Source organism: Marmota monax, unplaced genomic scaffold, assembly GCF_021218885.2.
Source record: "Marmota monax isolate L192 unplaced genomic scaffold, Marmota_monax_Labrador192_F-V1.1 WCK01_AAM20220418_F8-fsc00144, whole genome shotgun sequence".
Classification (NCBI taxonomy): domain Eukaryota; kingdom Metazoa; phylum Chordata; class Mammalia; order Rodentia; family Sciuridae; genus Marmota; species Marmota monax.
The window spans coordinates 1,053,101-1,071,879 of record NW_026694618.1 but is presented as its reverse complement, the minus strand read 5'-3'; the positions used below and the strand labels follow the sequence as shown (position 1 = coordinate 1,071,879).

Below are 18,779 nucleotides of genomic sequence, written 5' to 3'. Positions count from 1 at the left end.
GGTTAAGTATCTTTTTGTTCTAGAGTTGAAAATGAGGCCAAATTTCTATTGTCCCTTCTTGTCCCATGTTGAAGAGACTCTTCTCAAAGATGTGCTAGTTTCTCATTTTAATGCAACCCCCTGATTTTCAGAGCTTTGGTAAACTCTGAAGGAGACATTAAGCACTGATTTTTCAATAAAGAAAACCCCTGGAACATGAGGAGTGGGCTGGAGGCTCAGAAGCCATCACCATAATTTTGAACTGTCCCTGATCTTCTTGGTAGCCTCACACAAGTTACTTCAGCACTATGGGACTCAGATTTCCAAGTTATAAAATCCTTTCAAAGGCCCCTTCCTGCTTCAAATAACTTGTGGTTCTAGCAGTCCCCAATACGTGTATGGATTTTCCATACACGACCACAAAGCAAAGATGTCACAGTCAAACTGTGTTTATTTATATTTTGTCCAGTCTATTTTGTCCAGTCTATAAAGCCCCAAAGTGCCTTCAAGTATCACATTTTTAATATCATTTTAATTTATGCTGTTAATGGACACTTGATAGCTCCATTTTAAGCCTTTGCAAACATAACCATAAAATTTGTTCTATTGCTTTACATTTCAAAAACTTACTACATTTCTCAAGTAAATAGACATTTGTGCAAAGAAATAGACTAATATATGCCTAACTGCCTGTTTTAAAGCAATTAGTATTTGTCAACACAAGTGTCCATTTGAGTATTACAACCAAAATGCCCCCAGAAAGTTTAGCAGGCTCTGTTGAAGGAATCTCTGCTTTTAGAATCCCATCTGTATTTCTCTCATTAAAATCTTAGGATCAAATTTCTGGAAATTTATGGAATAAAATCCAGGGGCTGATGCTAATTTTCTTGCCACACAAGAGATTACACTCATCATTTCACCAAGTTTTACTTCCATTTGTAAAAATATAGTTCTACGTTGATCTAGACATTTTTGCTTTTATTTGCTCTTCTTCCAAATCAAAGGGAAAATGAACTTGGGGATTTTTAAAAAGTACATTCCTGGTTAGTTATCATGGCCTGTAGCAGTCATTCGTGTTTTTCTAGTAAAATACCATTTTTTCTTTTGCATTACTCTGCACGTTTACAGAATTACATAAAGCCACCATGAAGGATTACAATATAAACACATATATCTATGCCAGAAAGTGAGCTGATTATCTGCTTCTAGGGCAAGCTCATCTGCAAAGTGATATCATTGTGTGTGAGTAGGCACTCAACTCAAACATGTATTTATTCATTCAACTGTAGAGTAACTACTTGGTATCTGTTATTGTATAGTATACAGGAAAACAAAACAACAACAACAACAAAACCCTCGGAACAAGGCATGAGATGGATCTGTCATGGAGATGATAGTTCACAGTCCAGTGAAAAAAATAAAGTGTGTGTGTGTATGTGTATATGTGTATGTATGTATTCCCACATTGTGTATTGCATTTATGAAGGAACAGAACAGAATACTAAAAGAGGATTCGTGATTCCTATGGAAAAGAGGTTTACGTAGAGCAAGAAGATGAAGAGTTAACTTAGCAAAAGCGAATGTGTAGCAGCAAGAAGGAAAGGCAGCCCATACAAAGGTCTCAAGGTTGGAAGAAAGGTCACATGAAAATATTTGATGTGAGCAGAATCATGTGACCAAAGGGAATCGTAGCCAAGATGAGTCTGGAGACATTGACAAGTGCTACATTGATCCAGATGACTTTCCAAAGGCGCAAACAAATAACAATATCCTGTCATTGAGCACACCTTCTATCAGGAACACAGGGTGTACTCTAGCTTTTTCAGTTGACCAGCACTCCTAGTAGGAGTTCTTTGAGCTAAAGCATCTCCTTACTGGTCTCTGCAAGTCACAGAAGAGGCAGCTCCCAGGAATTGCATCAGCCAGCAGTTACTACAAAGGTTCTTGGTCCATGGTCTTTATTGAAAGTGCCCTGAGACCTCTAGTAACTCAATTTTGTCTGACTTTCAGCATCTTGAGCAAGGACATGTATCCTACCTATGCCCTCTAGTGGCAGTTGGAGTATTACCCAGCTCTTTTGAAAAGGGTAATTAAACTGTCTCTCAGAACTACAAGGTGTGTGTAGGCACCCATGGGGGAGAAAATTCTCCCCTAATAATCTGTCCTTCTTTTAGTTCTTCTATTTTAAGGTGATTAAAGGAAGGGAACAGGAATCTTCCAGTTCTGACTGCTAATTAATTTTCACCTGATCTCTTTATTGTGACTTCTCATATAGCACATTTTTCCCCCTTAGCACCTGGCTCTTAAGTGTGAGATTCTACATGCCATATTTTAAGAAACTGGAAAGTTGGGTGCAGTGGTACATGCCTGTGATCTCAGCTGATTGGGAGGCTGAGGCAGGAGGATCACAAGTTCAAAGCCAGCCTCAGCAAAAGCAAGATGCTAAGCAACTCAGTAAGATCTTGTCTTTAAATAACATGCAAAATAGGGTTGAGGATGTAGCTCAGTGACTGAGTGCCCCTGAGTTCAATATCTGGTAACCCCCCGCCCCCCTCCCCCAAAAAAAGTAACTTGGAAGAAGAGAGAGGACTGGTGAAAAATGGACATCTTGCTCAGACTCATGGAGCGCAATTGCTTGTGATTCACAGCTGGCAGAGATTAGACCCCAGTTACCCAGTGTTAGGAATCTTTGTAGGCCAGGCATTTGGAAAAGCATGTTAGTTTAGGAATTTTCAAGGGAACCCTTCTTTTGTGTGCATTGTAATACTTGAAGTTCTCTCAGCAAAGTAGTGTCTTTCCAGAGCTATGCTTAAGAGCTCATTGTGGGACCTGGTGCTCTAGGTTGGATATGTTTTTAACACCTTTTGCACTAACCAAAGCATGATTTTAAAATATTTATTTATTTAATGTTAAAGTCTTCATAAAATTGTAACTCTAGTGCCACCAACCTTTGCTGAATAAATGAGGGGGATCAATTCTCTTTAATAAATTTTCTCTTTTTCTGGACAATACTACTGCAGAACATTGGCTTTACTGCTCTTCATATAGTTGGTGAATCCCAGTTCACAGGGCTTTTATAGGAGTGTAGAGGGACTGCATTTCCAGAATCTTTCCCCTTTTTGTATTTGTGGGTTGACTGGCTTATTGTCCACCTACCCCTGGGAAATTCTGAGCAGTGTCCATGCACTCTAGTTGGATAAAATAGAGACTTGAGAAGAATTTTTTAATGAATCCAAGATCTCAGCCATCCATATCTCCTTGCAACTGTTCTCCATCAGTTCATTTACATAATTATTCTTTTTTTTTTATTGAAAGCTTTCCAAACAAACCTCTGGACAACAGAGGGTATGGAGTAGGCATATTGTATCAAAAAATATCAAAGTCACTATTTCCTCAGGAATTTGAGTCCCTAATGTATAAGTGCATTATTGCTACTCAGTATGTTTTCATGCCCCCTGTCTTATATGAGACCATATGTACATATAGGTTACTGGAAATAGGGTTCGAAGATGTCTTCATCTGTTCATGTTGCTATAATAAAATACATAAGTCTAGGCTTTTATATAGGAAAGAGTTTTATTCTGGAATATGATTTTGGAGTTTGAAAGGTTCAAACTTGGGTGGCCATAGCTGTGAGAGCCTCATGTTGTGTTATAACATGGCTGGTGACATTGCATGAAAAGACAACACCCATGCAGAGAAGACCAAACATGTGGGGTGATGTCATTTTGCACCAACCCATCTTCAGTAACTTATCTAGTCTGCGAGACCTAACCTACTTCCATAATGTGAGTATTAATTGATGTTGAATGTAGTGATACCTCCTTCCAAGCCCTACCTCTTCAAAATTTTACTATCTCCAAATATACTGGGGAATAGGTTTCTAGCACATGAATCTGTGAGGGACAAGGATATCAAAAACATAGAAGAAGGTAAATCAGTCCTTCCTCATTTGGTTTATCCTAGACAGATCTGTACTTTGTTTGACTTTAAGAAGCTATAAATTTGTACATTAGCATTCACAAAATAGGCCTTGCAATGGTCAATCTCTCATGTTGACCTCTGATTCAGATAGACAGAAGCTCTCCCTACATATAGGACATTTCTCCTGTTTAAAGTCATCTGGATTTACTAAAATATTCAAATCTTTTTATATATAATGAAAAAATGATGCTGTAGTGGCTTCATTTTAGTGAAGAAATAGTCTCCCAATATGTTATTTTGAATGTTTGGTTCCTTATTATAACCATGTATCCAGGGGCCCTCGCATGAGACACTCCTTATAAATTTTAAAAGGAAGTAATATAAAATATTAACTGTTTTATCTGGGTTATTTTATCCCTGTTAATGAAATGTCATACATTTATTAACAAGAGAAGCAACTTTTGTAATGCAAACCTGAATAATCTGTAATTATGTTTTGAAAGAATGGCTAAGTGAGGCCATGTAGACTAATAATTCTAATTTCTCATCAATATTAATGTGACTGTGTGTCAAAAGTTATGTGTATGTGTATCTGTTTATAAAGTGAGCATGAAGGAAGGGTAATATTTTCATAGAATGAAAAATTCTATTTATCAGTAGCAGCAGTTGATGGCTCTTCACAAAGCACGTTTTCCCTCAGTATTAAACAATCAAGAATATTTTCATGATAATTTTCATAAGAGTAACTACAGAAAAAAGAATGAAAGAGAAAGATATTTATTATAGTTATACAAACTTGAGAGGAGCACAATTACTCATAATTGGAATCAATCTTCAATGCAATATTCTAATGGAACACCTGGTACCCTGTGTTAGAAATGTGTCACTCTCCATGGCATGATGAGTTCATCTTATTCAACATACCTAAAATTCTTAGCTATTTGAGGATTTTTCAAGCCATTAGAAACATAACATGTTTCTAACTTTTGAGGATGGAGTTTAATGTCTAAGCAGATCTATGGGTCTTCTCTTAAAGACATGTTACATTATGACCCACATTTGCCCATGCTAATTTTAACGTAATGAGCAAGGTCTTCCACCACCATTTATATCTAACCTCACCTCAGAGTTGTTACCATCTTACTTGCTATCACTGCAACTTATTTGAACCATTTGAGCACATATAATGTCTTTATAAAGAAGACAGGAATAGATTAGTAGTGTGCATTCTTAAAGTGTTATTTTCCTTTTTCTTCAGACTTTTATAACTTAACTCAGCACAATAGCTCTCATTAATTGAGCTCAAACCATGAATAACCCTATATTTCAATGTTTTATATGTAGCACCTCTATGTGTGCTTTAGTATATAAAAAACTAAAGGAATTAAATGTGTATCATTTTCTCTGATTTAACCCAGAATTATACATGTATGCATACACACACACACACACACAAAGAGAGAGATTTTCTAATAAGTCTGTAAGACAAGAAGAATAAATATACAGGCATTCATTTTATACTGTGATATGTGCTACAAAGAAAGCATCTTCACAGAATCCCAAAGAGTTAAGGTATCATCTCCATTTTACCATTGGAGGAACTGTGGCTTTGTGTGTAATTGATGAAGAATTAGCAGAATTGGTTTTAGACTTGTAATCTCTGATGCAAAGCCCATTCTCTTAGTTTTTTTTTTTTTTTTTTTTTGCAATACAGCTTCCCAGCACCTAATGGGTTAAGGAAGAGACAAAACTCCTTTTCTGTTTTCCCCCTGTTAATGAAGCTTTTCCACTGTTAATGAAGCACTGCTTTGTAGCAGAAGAAAATGATGTATTTTATTATTGTTGTTACTCATGTTTTTGTTTGTTTTAAAAATTTTAATCAATTAATGTATTTTAGGCTTTAGCAAGGTAAAATTCACAAATAAAAATTGTATATATTTAAGGTATACAATGTGATGTTTTGATACATGTTTACATTAGGAAATGATTTCCACCATCAAGTTAATTAACATACTCATGACCTCACATAATTAACTTTTTCTTTTTTCCTGGTGAAGATCTACTCTCTTAGCAGACATTTAAGTATATAATACATTCTTACTAACTATAGTCACCATGCTGCACATCAGAACTTTAGAACTTATTTATCTTATAACTGAAAATTTGTTCCTTTTGACCAGAATCTTCCCATTTCCCCTGTCACCAGGCCCTGGAAATTACCATCTGTTCTCTCTGAGTCTGACTTCTTCAGTTTCCACCTATAAGTGAGGTCATTCAGTTAATTGTCTTTCTGTGTATACTTATCATAATGTCCTCTAGCTTCATCCATCTTGTTGCAAATGACATTTTATTTAAGGGTTTTCCTCTCTCTTAAAGTTGAGTAATAATACATTGTGTGTGTGTGTGTGTGTGTGTGTGTGTGTGTGAATTTTCTCTATGTATTCAATCACTGATAATATACTCAGGTCAGTTCCATATCTTGATTAGTAAAATGCTGCACTGAACATGGGCATGTGTATATCTCTTTAGGATACCAAAATCATTTCCTTTGGATATGTGCCAGAACTCAGATTTCTTTATTAAGTGGTAGTTCTATTTGTAGTTTTTTGAGGAATCTTCATTTTTCATGACTATAACCATTGCTGTCTCACTGACATTGCACAAGCCTTCCTTTACTCCACATTTTTACTCACATTTTTTATCATTTGGTGTTTGATAATAGCCATCTTAATAGGCTGGAGGTGATATCTAATTATGATTGTGACTTAAAAGAAGAAATGTATTTTTGATGTACTAAACACCCATTCCTCTGGTTTATCATGTATAATACAGGTATTCTGGGTATTGTTAACGAAATGCAGTCTCTGAATTAAAAGAGAGAAATCTCTGAGGGCCATATGTTCCTCCCAAAACTTGATTGTGCTTAAAGAGTCAATGAACCTTCACTATTGAAAAATGATATAGGTAAGAATCTAAACCACGCAGTGAACATATTGAATGCTTACTCTAGGCTAGGCACTCTCTCCCCCAAGGTACACAATGGTACATGATAGAAAACCTCAAAGAGTTTACAGTCTTCTTGGGAGAATTTTAGGAAAATGACCCTAATACATAGAAATATCTGCTTAGTTTTATCCAAAGCATTTAAGAAAAGAATTAAAGAAAGCCTAGCACACGTAACTCAGCATGTAAAATTTCAGAATGCCTAGGATAGAGAACATCTTTAAATGTGTGGATAGAAATAGAACAAAATGAATAAAGAAAAAGTGAATGTTTATACCAAGTGTCCATCTGTGTCCAATAAAGACATTTTTAGATATAGATAATTCAGGTAGTTTATCCCATAAGAACTCTTTCTGAAAGAATCACACAAACCAATACACTCAGAAAAATGAAAATCCTCCACCTGGGGGATATTTGAAACAAGAGTGAGCAGAGGAACTAATAGAATAAAGTCAAAAATAGCTATGTGACCTGGCTTTGAAATGATGTAAGAATTAAGGCTCTTTCACACACAAGTGATATAAAAAGCACAAGTATGTTATACTCATATTACAGAATTCTATATTCAAGTTTAAAATAAGGATGTAATGTATTTGAATACACTAGCAGAGAAGCATATATAAGAGATGTTGCTAATTGGAAAATATATAATGTGATTCACAAAATATATTACTATGTATGTAAAATATTTATAAATGAAAAATTGGTGACAACATTTAGGAACAAAGTTTATTAAAATGTTGAAAGGTTTCATCTCTGAAGAGAAGCTTGAGACTGTACTGGAGCAGTGGGTAATGATGACTTTTTGTTTTCAGTTTTTATTTAATAAAATCCTATAATATTTGGACGTTTTGATAAGCATACATTTAGGTAGAATCTATGATTAAATAATTTTTAAAAATAAAAGACATACTCTATGGAATAACTAAGAAGTAGCTCTTTCATTTACCAGTAATGATCAGTAAATGAAAGCACTAATTGAAATTCCAAATTTCCATCTGTAAGCTGAAATGTTTGTATGTGTGTGTTTGTGTGTGGTGTGTTAAATGATATACAATCATGTATCTGCTAATTACAAAGTCAGGCATATAGTATCCCTTTAACCAATAGTAGTTAATATTGTGTAACAGATATTCAACATAGCTAATCATAAAACTGCTAAAATGAAGTTGTAATTGGAGCTAGACTATTTTGGTTGGTGAGCAATATTGTTTAGGCATCAGTTTGTTTAAAATTTTTATTTACTTTTATATATTTTTACATTTGAAGAAATACAATTTTTAAGCAATCGTGATATTATTTATAATGAACAATAATAGATCAATGATAAAATTCACAGGTTGGTAGAAATTAAGGGGCATTTCATTCCTCTTTTGTTAAAAGAGGCATATAGATATCTAGAAATGCCTCTAGTTGGACATAGTTTATAGAAAGGAGTGAATATTTTTAGAAAGCCAGAGCATAGTGACATGGGAGTGAAAGTGAGAAATGGTTTATTCTCCAAAAATGCTTTTTCAACAATATTTTTAAAGATAGCATATTGACATGTGTGGAATCCCATAATGAAAAGATAGTTGATGAAGCAGTGAGAAAGTATGAAGACTCATAAAAAAGGTTTTAGATGAAAGTCTGGTGACTCACCATGTGCTCATGCTTGCACCATTGGGTGGTTATTTTTTTCTCCCTGTCCCCCACATAGATACCATTCTACATACACACTTTTGATGTTAGGTCCAGACTCTGTTTCTGCTCAGATTTGAGGAACTGACCCTTGTCTTTGCTCCTATTTTTGGAACTCTCAAAAGACACATATACTTTAAAATGCATACATTTAATAGTGTTAGAAATCTTTATGATGCTCAGCATTTCTAAAACCATGAGACAAAGGACAGATGAACTTTATGGAAATGATGTCATTGGACTGGAGAGAAGCTCCTTTGAAATGTACATTGGCTGCTTTTTATATGGAAAGTAATATTCAGTTGGGAACTGTATTTGGTGTTTTCATTGTAATATTATAGAAAAAAATTTATTAGAATGGCGGAATTGTGCTAATTAGAAGTGGCGAGGTTTTGATTTTGCCATCTTTATGCCATAATCCCCACTGCTTCTATTATCACTCAGGTATGCTGATGGCAAAAGAACTTTAGGCAACCTTTAGAAATAAAATATTTTAATATATCTGTAAAACCATCAGTTGAGGATGCTCTGGGTATAAGGTTTTCTTTTATATTGATGTCATTTATTCAGTAAGGCTCAATATCTATGTCAATGTTATGTTTATATTTACTTCTTTAAAAATTGAAAACTCTTAAGATGTAAAGCAATATGATAGAAGGAGAGAGTCAATGATTCCTGAGTAATGTGTAGATGTGTTAAGCAGGTTGCCCTTATTTTTCATTTTGCATGATCTCTTTACTTCCATAAACATCTAGCTTCTATAAGGTTATTCGTAGTCAACTTGCTCTACCTGCACAATATCATCCACTCACACTACAAAAGCAACATCACTACTTCCCTTCCTTCTCCAGATCCACAAGACCCATGTTACCATCTACCTTTTGAATGGCACTATCAGAATGACATGCAGCCACTTCAGCTTCCAATGTCCTTGTGAGATTTCATTTTATTCTCCAGCTCTCTTCTTAGCACTGTTTTGTTCAGGTGAAAGAAAACTTGCTAACTATCAATCTTTTCATGTTTCTTTTCTTTGTGTGTGTGTGTGGTACTGAGGATCAAACACAGGACCTTGTGCATACCAGGCAAGCACTCTATCACTGAGCTATACCCCCAGAGCTATATGTTTTTATTTTGATATAGAGTCTTGCCAAGTCACATAGTCTAGCCTTGCAATCCTCCTGCCTCAGCCTCTCAAGTAGCTGGGATTTCAGGCATGTACCACCTTGCTCATCTTTTATGTGTCTCTTTAGCCAATAAAGCATCCAATTGAACTACTCCTATGTCTGAAAATATCTCTTCTATCTCTGTCTATTCTTTCTATCTTTCTCTGCCAAGCTTAGCTCAGGCTCCTTGTTCTCTCAAATGAAGTATTGTAGTTATTTAGTCTCTCTTCCCTCAAGTCTTTCTCTACTAATTCCCCCTTCAGTGTCCAACCAATGATTCTTCTAGAGCTAGGATAGATTACTTGAAAACAAAGCAAAACAAAATTTAGTGGTTCACCATTACCTTTGAGATTAAGATTAAATAAAGTTTCAGCAGGACCTTTGCAATTTTGCCCTAGCCTACCTCTGCCAAATTCTATTTTCACTAGCAAAACTCTTGAAGTTCTGCAGTAAGGAACTATTTTTCTTACATCCTTCCTTTTATTCCTTCTTTCATTGTTTTCTTTCCTCATCCATCCCCTTTCCTTTTTCCTTTCTTTGTTATTTTAAACTTTCTTTTATTTTGTTTTTCTTTCTATTTGATGTCAAAAATGTGTATGTATCTACAACATGGTATTTTGATATATTTATATGCACAACCATATATATATATATATATATATATATATATATATATATATATATATATATATTTATGTAAAGTCACATAGTGAATTGGCTAGATAAAGCCACTTAACACATTCATTAATATATCTATATCTATATCTATATATATGTGTGTGCGTGTGTGTGTGTGTGTATATATATATATATATATATATATATATATATATATATAGAGAGAGAGAGAGAGAGAGAGAGAGAGAGAGAATGGGTTGATAGCACTTAAAATCTACCTTCAGCATGATCTCATTTATATGTTGAGTGTAATAAATACATTCTTAGGAACAGAGAGTAAAATGGACAGGAGTGCAATGGGTAGGGAGATGTTTGTCAAAGGACACAAAATTTCAGTTAGATGGTAAGGAGTTATTTTTCACTCTTAAATTTGACATGTCTCTTCTCATTTCTATGCTTTTGGTTAGTTTTGTTAATTATGTTTAGAAGAACCCCTCTGACCTGTTCTCTATCTGCTGAAATCCCAAGTATTTCTTAACTCCTTGATCTAAGGATCCTTTCTTCTGTTGTCCTTCTCTTTCTACTTCCACTCTGACTTCTCAATGTGTCGGGCTGGTAGAATCACACTGTGATTTGCTTAAATGATCTCCCATGGTAGACTCCTTAAGAGCAAGAGCCATATAAGTTTATCTCTCTATTTCTCTATTTAACTTGGTATTACTGGAGTCTTACTACCTAGTTTTAGAATGAAATTAACCAAGGTTGTTAATATTAAACAGGTCTGGGGACTTTGTTAAGGACACTTTCTGTTTTTTCATGATTGATACCTTGTTTTAGACCTCTCCCAACTCCTTTTCTAATCTGAGTGAAAGCAAAGGGAAGAGAGAATAAGAATATTCAAGATTGTGCTGGTAATTATAGCTGAGACCCACTTTGATTCTGTACTCAAGCAGATGTTCAGAGCCCTCTTGACACTCAGCACTGCTCGCTGCTTTTCATGTCGCCCCATTGAGGGCAAACGCATGCATTGTGTTTGGTAGCTGAGCTGTTTCACAGTTGAACTTATGCCCATCCTTTGTTAACTGGAGCTTTGCTACCTATTCAACCTGCCATATTTGTTAGGTTGTCACAGCAGCCCTTTAAAATTATAAGCTCCCCCCGCCACCACATCTCAGTACACATTTGATTAGGGTTCAATATATGTTTATGGCTTAAGTAAGAAAATTTTTAAAAATTTTATTTAAATGTGTTTTACTTTAGCAAGAACACTTACTAGATCTACCCTCTTAAGTTTCCAAGTGTACAATACAGCATTGCTGGCTACAGATACAATGTTGAACAGCATATCTCTAGAATTCTTGCTTAACTGAAACTTTACATTGTTTACGTCCTATTTTCCCCTCCTCAACCCTTGGTATGATTTATTTTTTGTTTGCCTTATGTTTATGGTTAAGTTAAAGAGAAATTTTCTTATCAGTCCTTTATACTCTCAAATGCTATCATAAGTTATTCACATACATAAGGTATTTATCCCAGAGTTTCTAAAAACATGTAATGACAACAGCTAGTGATTCTAATGTTGAGCATTCCCCACATGCCAGGCCTGTTCTGATTGCTTTAAGTTGAAGTGTCCTATTTAATCCTCACGCTACCCTCTGGAGGGGGTGAGGTGGGTGTTCTCCTAGACTGCAGAAGAGAAATCAAACATTTAAATAAGTCAGGTGACTTGTGCACAGCACACAGCTCCAAAGGATCTGAGTCTGGTCTGAGGTTGAAACAGTATAACTACAGAGCCACACTCACAATCTCTACAGCTGCGAGAGGAAACTCAGAACCAAACGACTAGGATTCTGCCAGAAATCAGAGGCTGCATTGCTTGTCTGAGTTGTAGCATCCTTTTGAATAGAGTGACTCTTCCTCCTTGAGATTGTAACTCCCATGTCTCATAATTTTTCCCTTTCATTCCCTACATTCTGCTAATAACTCACATTCTAAAATCTTCTCCTTTCCTTCTTTGAGGCAATTTCAGTCCTGGTTTGTTAGCTAGAGCATTACAGAAGCACTTTGTTACAGCTCTGTGCAGCTGCTGAGGTGTAAGTCCTAAGCTGCTACCCACACATATCTGCACTTGTCCTTGCCTGTGGGAAACTACCTAATTCTAAGGAAAAATCAGAAAATAAGCATTTTTATATTAAAGCATAAATATAGGGATTGTAATAAGGACAATATCATATAATTAGGCAATTACAGATCTGGTTGTTTAACCAATCAAATTTTATTAAAACAAAATGAATCACACACACAAACACACACATACACAAACATCACACTAAAACCTTCAAACCTAAAAGATTTGTACAACACTTATCAGTTAATGTTAATTTTAAATTTTATGTTACAGCTACTCTGTGTTATAGAAAAATAGTATATTTTGAAGTGCACTTCATTCAGGGAATTAGTAGGAAATTTTAATTGTTTCTATTAGTTTTGTAATTCTAATGAAATAATATTAATCTATGGATCTACTATGGATTTCTCTTTTGATAAAATAGTAAAAATTGCCTCATAGTGGACTGGCTTTGTCATCAGGCAAAGAGGAAAGGAGGGTAATTGCGTGCTTTTTCCTTATACATTCCTATACACAATCCTTCTCTCCCAAAGAACATCCTCCTCCAATTTTTATCCCTTTAGGACATAATGTCCAGTCAAAGTTGAAAAATTATTTTTGCTAAAGCAACCATTTTGCTATTATTAGGCATTTATTGCTTGAATATGCTCTATTTCTGGAATAATGTTTGACATGACAAGAATCTGCAAGCAGGAAACAGTTTGGGTGCTGGGGAAAGAGGAGAGATACCAATGTAAAGGGTGAGCAGAAGTGAAGGAGAATTACCAAGTAAAAGAAAGTTGGCAGCAAGGATAGTCTTTTCTCACTTCCCAACATTTTCCCCAAGATCTGAAGCAGCCCATTTGATAGATATCTTGGACACCATACCAGAATGTTGGTTCATATTTGTAGTGATAAATTTAAAATTTTGAAGAGTGACCATGTGCATAAGACTGGTCTGTGTTTCCCTTAGATATGACCCTATCTATCTCCACCTTAATTTATCCATTCTTTCTTAGCCCAATTCCATCATTAGGGTGTGATTCTCCACTGGTCTATGCTTGTCTCTTTTTTGGTAACTTCTGCACACAATGGCCTTGTTGTCTTCCATGAAGGCCTTGCTGTTGATTTGGGGATCACACAGCAGATACACCAGGAAGGCTAGCAAGGTATTTGAGAGAGGTTTGTGTTAGCCTATCCAATGTTTCAATCTTGGGTTTTTAGTGTGCAGACATAGCACAGAAACTCATGATAAAAACTTCATTTAATCTTAGATGCAATTATTTTGCCTTGGGATAAATTTGAAGGATTTCTTAAACTCAGCATTGTCGGGAATAGACTAGCTTTGGCTGGTATTCTTTTTTGGATGGCAATAGTCCTGTATCACATTGTCTCAGAATTAACTGGTCAAGGAAGAAACTAGCATGCGGTGAAAGCTCATTGATCCAAAGGCATTTGTAAATAAGCAGGATGATAAGATCTAAGAGACTTTTAGATTATTAAGACCCTTTGCATCTATGTCCCATTTCATCCAAGTTGCAGCATTTGGCTTCACAATCTCAGGTAAAGCTACTCTTAGGTCAAATCTCCATAAATACTATTTGGTGGTCTTTCTCTAAGTGTCTTTGAACATCACTTTGGGATTCATAGTAATAGTTAAGTTTATTGTGGCCTTCCCATGTGATAACCACTATTTTAATGTGTCACATATCTTTGCTCCTTCAAACTCATGGCAACCCTATGAGGGAGACACCTGTTTTAGTCATCTTTTTCAGTGCTGTGACTAAAAGACAAACCAGAAAAATTTTAGAGGAGGAAAAGTTATTTGAAGGTTCACAGTTTCAGAGGTCTAAGTCCAGAGACAGCCAGCTCCATTCCTCAGGGCTTGAGGTGAGGCCGGATGTTATGGCACAAGAGAGTGGCAGAGGGAAGTGGCTCACATGATAATCAGGAAGAAGAGAGAAACTTCACAAAATATGTACCCCAAAGGCATGCCCCTCAATACCCACCTCATCCAGCCACAATCCTACCTGCCTTTAGTTACCACTCAGTTAATCCTATCAGGGGATTAACTCACTAATTGGGTTAAGGCTCTCATAACTCAATCATCTGTCCTCTAAATCTTCTTGCATTGTCTCACACATGGCCTTTTGAGTGACACCTCACATCCAAACCATAACAACACCATTATTACCTTCACTTCACAGAGACAATTTATGGAGGCAAAGGGAGTTTAAAGAACTTATCATACGGGTGCACAATTTGTAAGTTCAGATCTAGGAATCCTAGGAAGTCTGGCCCTGCAGTCCATGGTCTTACTTCCCCTGGGATTAGGATAGATTCCTTCCAACTCTGGTAGCTGATAAAAGGACATTTCCAGTCTAGACACCTGCATGGCTAAGTCTATAGAGGGGTCCCTACAGTGCAGCTCTAGTTCCTAATGGGTCTGACTTTTAAATGCTCTTCAGGAATGACCTTTTACTTTGATAACAGTTTATAAGGATACTAGAGAGTCCAATGAGGCTGCGGAGTGGTAATAAGGATCATGTCTGAGATAGGCTTGCAGAGGTTTCTTAGGCGCCTGGAAATGGAGGTTGATAGTGAAACTTGTCTTTTTAATGGGTACCTGGAGACTCCCTTCAGCATCCCTAACCTAGACCAGTCAGTCTGCATTTTAAATGGTTTGCTTGTATTGGCTGTTTTGGCTCCTTTGGGTCCTTGGCTGTGTTCATTTCTGTCCTAAGTCCTCTATGTCAGGATTACAAGTCTCTGCTTCAACTTTAGGCCAGTGAAGCCATTGGGACACTGTTTCCTCTGAATCTCTGGTTTAGTTGGGTAATTAATTCTTCTGAAAGAGTGAAGACTGGGGTTTTAGGAGAACAATGTTTTAATATAACTCTCACAATCTAAACTGAACTGACCTTTTGACTGTGTGTTGTTTTGCTTCTCTGTCAATTATCTCTAAGCCATTGAATATTGGATGTCTTAATTTACATGGCTGTTTCTAGACTATGTTTTAAGTCCATTATGATAAAACATTATGGGGTTGGGATGTGGCTCAGTGGTATAGTGGTTGCCTAGCATATGTGAGGCACTGGGGTTTGATTCTTAGCACTGCATATAAATAAATAAAATAAAGGTATTATGTCTATCTACAACTAAAAACAAATTTAAAAGATAAACATTGTCTTATATGATATGCCAGATGTTTAAGATAATACACATATTATTTTATTTTGGCCAGTTATACTAGAATTCCTTTGCAAAATTAATTTTTAAAATATAACTATGGCATGGACAATTGGAAATCTAGAGAGTCAGTTGACATATTTAAGAGAATCCCTGTTTTCAAGTTTATGGTAATTTTGAAGCAAAGAAAGAACATAATGATTTATAAAACTTATTTTTAAAGTGTTAGGATTTTGATGTTTGGAAATAATTACTTTAGTTTGATGTATGTTTGAATTTAATTTGGTTTTCTCATGCTAGATGATCTTTTCCTCCACTAGTCAATGTTTTTATACAGATTACTAGGTCATGTTTAGTGGATTTTATCCACCCACACCTTTCCTCTTCTACTATTATATAAAAATAGAAATGGCACTTTGTTACATCTTAATAAATATTGGCCAGATACTGAAGACTCTTTTAAAAAAGAAAAGTGTCATTTAATTCTGAGGCTTTGAGAAAGGACTTGGATCTGTGTGTTAGGTGATCTCAGATGCAGAGATATAAATGCCAATTTTCTGTTCTGTTTTTAGGTCACATGTGCCAACTTAACGAATGGTGGAAAGTCAGAACTTCTGAAGTCGGGAAGCAGCAAATCCACACTGAAGCACATATGGACAGAAAGCAGCAAAGACTTATCTATCAGCCGACTCCTGTCACAGACTTTTCGTGGCAAAGAAAATGATACAGATTTGGACCTGCGATATGACACCCCAGAACCTTATTCTGAACAAGACCTCTGGGACTGGCTGAGGAACTCCACAGACCTCCAAGAGCCTCGGCCCAGGGCCAAGAGAAGGCCCATTGTTAAGACGGGCAAGTTTAAGAAAATGTTTGGATGGGGTGATTTTCATTCCAACATCAAAACAGTGAAGCTGAACCTATTGATTACTGGGAAAATTGTGGATCATGGAAACGGGACATTTAGTGTTTATTTCAGGCATAATTCCACTGGTCAAGGGAATGTATCTGTCAGTCTGGTGCCCCCTACAAAAATTGTGGAGTTCGATTTGGCACAACAAACCGTGATTGATGCCAAAGATTCCAAGTCCTTTAACTGTCGAATCGAATATGAAAAGGTTGACAAGGCTACCAAGAACACACTCTGCAACTATGACCCTTCCAAAACCTGTTACCAGGAGCAGACCCAAAGTCATGTGTCCTGGCTCTGCTCCAAGCCCTTCAAGGTGATCTGTATTTACATATCCTTTTATAGTACAGATTATAAACTAGTACAGAAAGTGTGCCCCGACTACAACTACCACAGTGACACACCTTACTTTCCCTCTGGATGAGGATGAACAAGAGGGTGAGACTGAAGCCTGAGGAATTAAAGGTCATGTGACAGGGCTGTTACCTCAAAGAAGAAGGTCACATCTGTTGCCTGGAATGTGTCTACACTGCTGCTCTTGTCAACTGGCTGCAAATACGCTAGTGGAAAACAATCTGATGTAATTTCTGCCCAGTCAGCTTCATCTCTCAGTATAGTTGTAAATCATCACAGATTTTAAAGTCATACTTGAGGGCATACCCTCACATGTAGAGGTACACAAACACACACTCATGCACATCTCAGCTTGCATCTGTCATCGGTTGAGAGGGCTTTCATTGTCTGACTCATAATGGTTCAGGATAAACTATCATCAAACGAAAGGATCAACTAGACAGAAAATGTTTCTAACATTCACTGTTACAGAAATCTCTTTTTAAAGTCTCGAGTCCATGCTAATCAATAATCCCCACTCATGCATTCCTACTGCTTGGAGTAGCTGTACTGGTAAATACTACTGTAGGAGTATATGCTTGTTAAAATGGAAAAATGTGTCTTTAGAGCTCAGTATTCTTTATTTTATGAACACAACAAAGTGTAGTAACTTTTTTCCAGCGTATGGTAGGCACATTCAAGGTGATATAAGATGGCTCTTTTTTTTTTTTTTTTTTTTTTCCTATGGAAGGAGCCTGTTTTCAGTAAAGATGAGCAAACATTAGGAATTTACATGTGGGCAGATGTTGGGATTACAGCTTTCATCGCCAATCATTGGACATTTGCGAAGTTGAGACCAGCTAAGGCTGCTTAAAACAGTTCTGATCATTATATAAGAAGGGAAATGCCTGGCAGACACCATGTAAGTTATAAGTGTCTGTCTTATCTTTACTACACATATTGTAACAAATTCAATATCCTAGTCTTCATTTGTATGAATGGTTTGTATTGTACATAGTTTAACCAAGTGTTATTTGAGCTGCTTATTAATATTAAATTGTACTTGTCTCTCTGCTTGTTATTGGTTAAAAAAGAAAAAAAAAGGATATGAGGAATCCATTTTATCAATGTAGCTATGAACTCCATTAAAAAGGCAAACAATGTACAAAGCATTTATTCAGCTCAAGTATTGTTGAAAGCTATACATATACAACATTACACTGTCTGTATTTAGATATTTTATTTCTGGACAAAACAAAATGTACATAAAAATAAAACACTTAAATTTGAGTTTCAATATGTACTGTGTAAGATGGTGATTTAAATGTTTCTGACAAGAAGAACATGCTGGAATACAGTCATGGCTTTGCATCTCATGTCTTTAAATTTGTATAGAATTATCTAAATTGGTGTTAGTTGCCCAAATTACTTATTTCAATCAAACCTGGGAAATAATTGTGGTATATAGCATTGCACACATTTTGGGTTTTACTGTCAATGAACATAGGAGATAATTAAGGTTTCCTGAATTTAACTATAAGTAGTTGATTTTTTTTTTCTTGTACAGAGTCTTTATTAAGCGGGAGGATTGAAGGTGTGTGTGTGTGTGTGTGTGTGTGTGTGTGTGTTTACAGAAAGTCAAAATATCTGAAGATGGTGACTGAGGTTCTCTGATTCAATACAACTAAAAAAAAAATTGTGGGAGCAGTAGAGGGCTTCAATGTTCAGTTTATGTATAGAAGATGAGATTAAATTGTCTATGTAGTATTGTTTTTGGACATTAAGCTTTCTTTAAAAAAAAAGAGGAGAAAAAAACCTAACTGCTAACCACTATACATTACTCCAGCAAAATAAAGAGGTAACGTAAAACACC

At 35.9% G+C, this 18,779-nt stretch overlaps 1 protein-coding gene across 2 annotated transcripts in view; it reads left to right on the top strand.

Annotated features, from left to right (window-relative positions):
* Nxph1 (neurexophilin 1) overlaps positions 1 to 18,205 on the top strand; it is a 288,682-nt gene extending 270,477 nt beyond the window's left edge. For both annotated transcript variants that reach the window (XM_046422574.2, XM_046422575.2), the window contains one exon: positions 16,236 to 18,205. In XM_046422574.2, coding sequence (XP_046278530.1) covers positions 16,236 to 16,997 — 762 coding nt within the window. In that variant the 3' untranslated portion in view covers positions 16,998 to 18,205. The remainder of the gene's footprint in view (positions 1 to 16,235) is intronic.
* Positions 18,206 to 18,779: the final 574 nt, after the last annotated feature.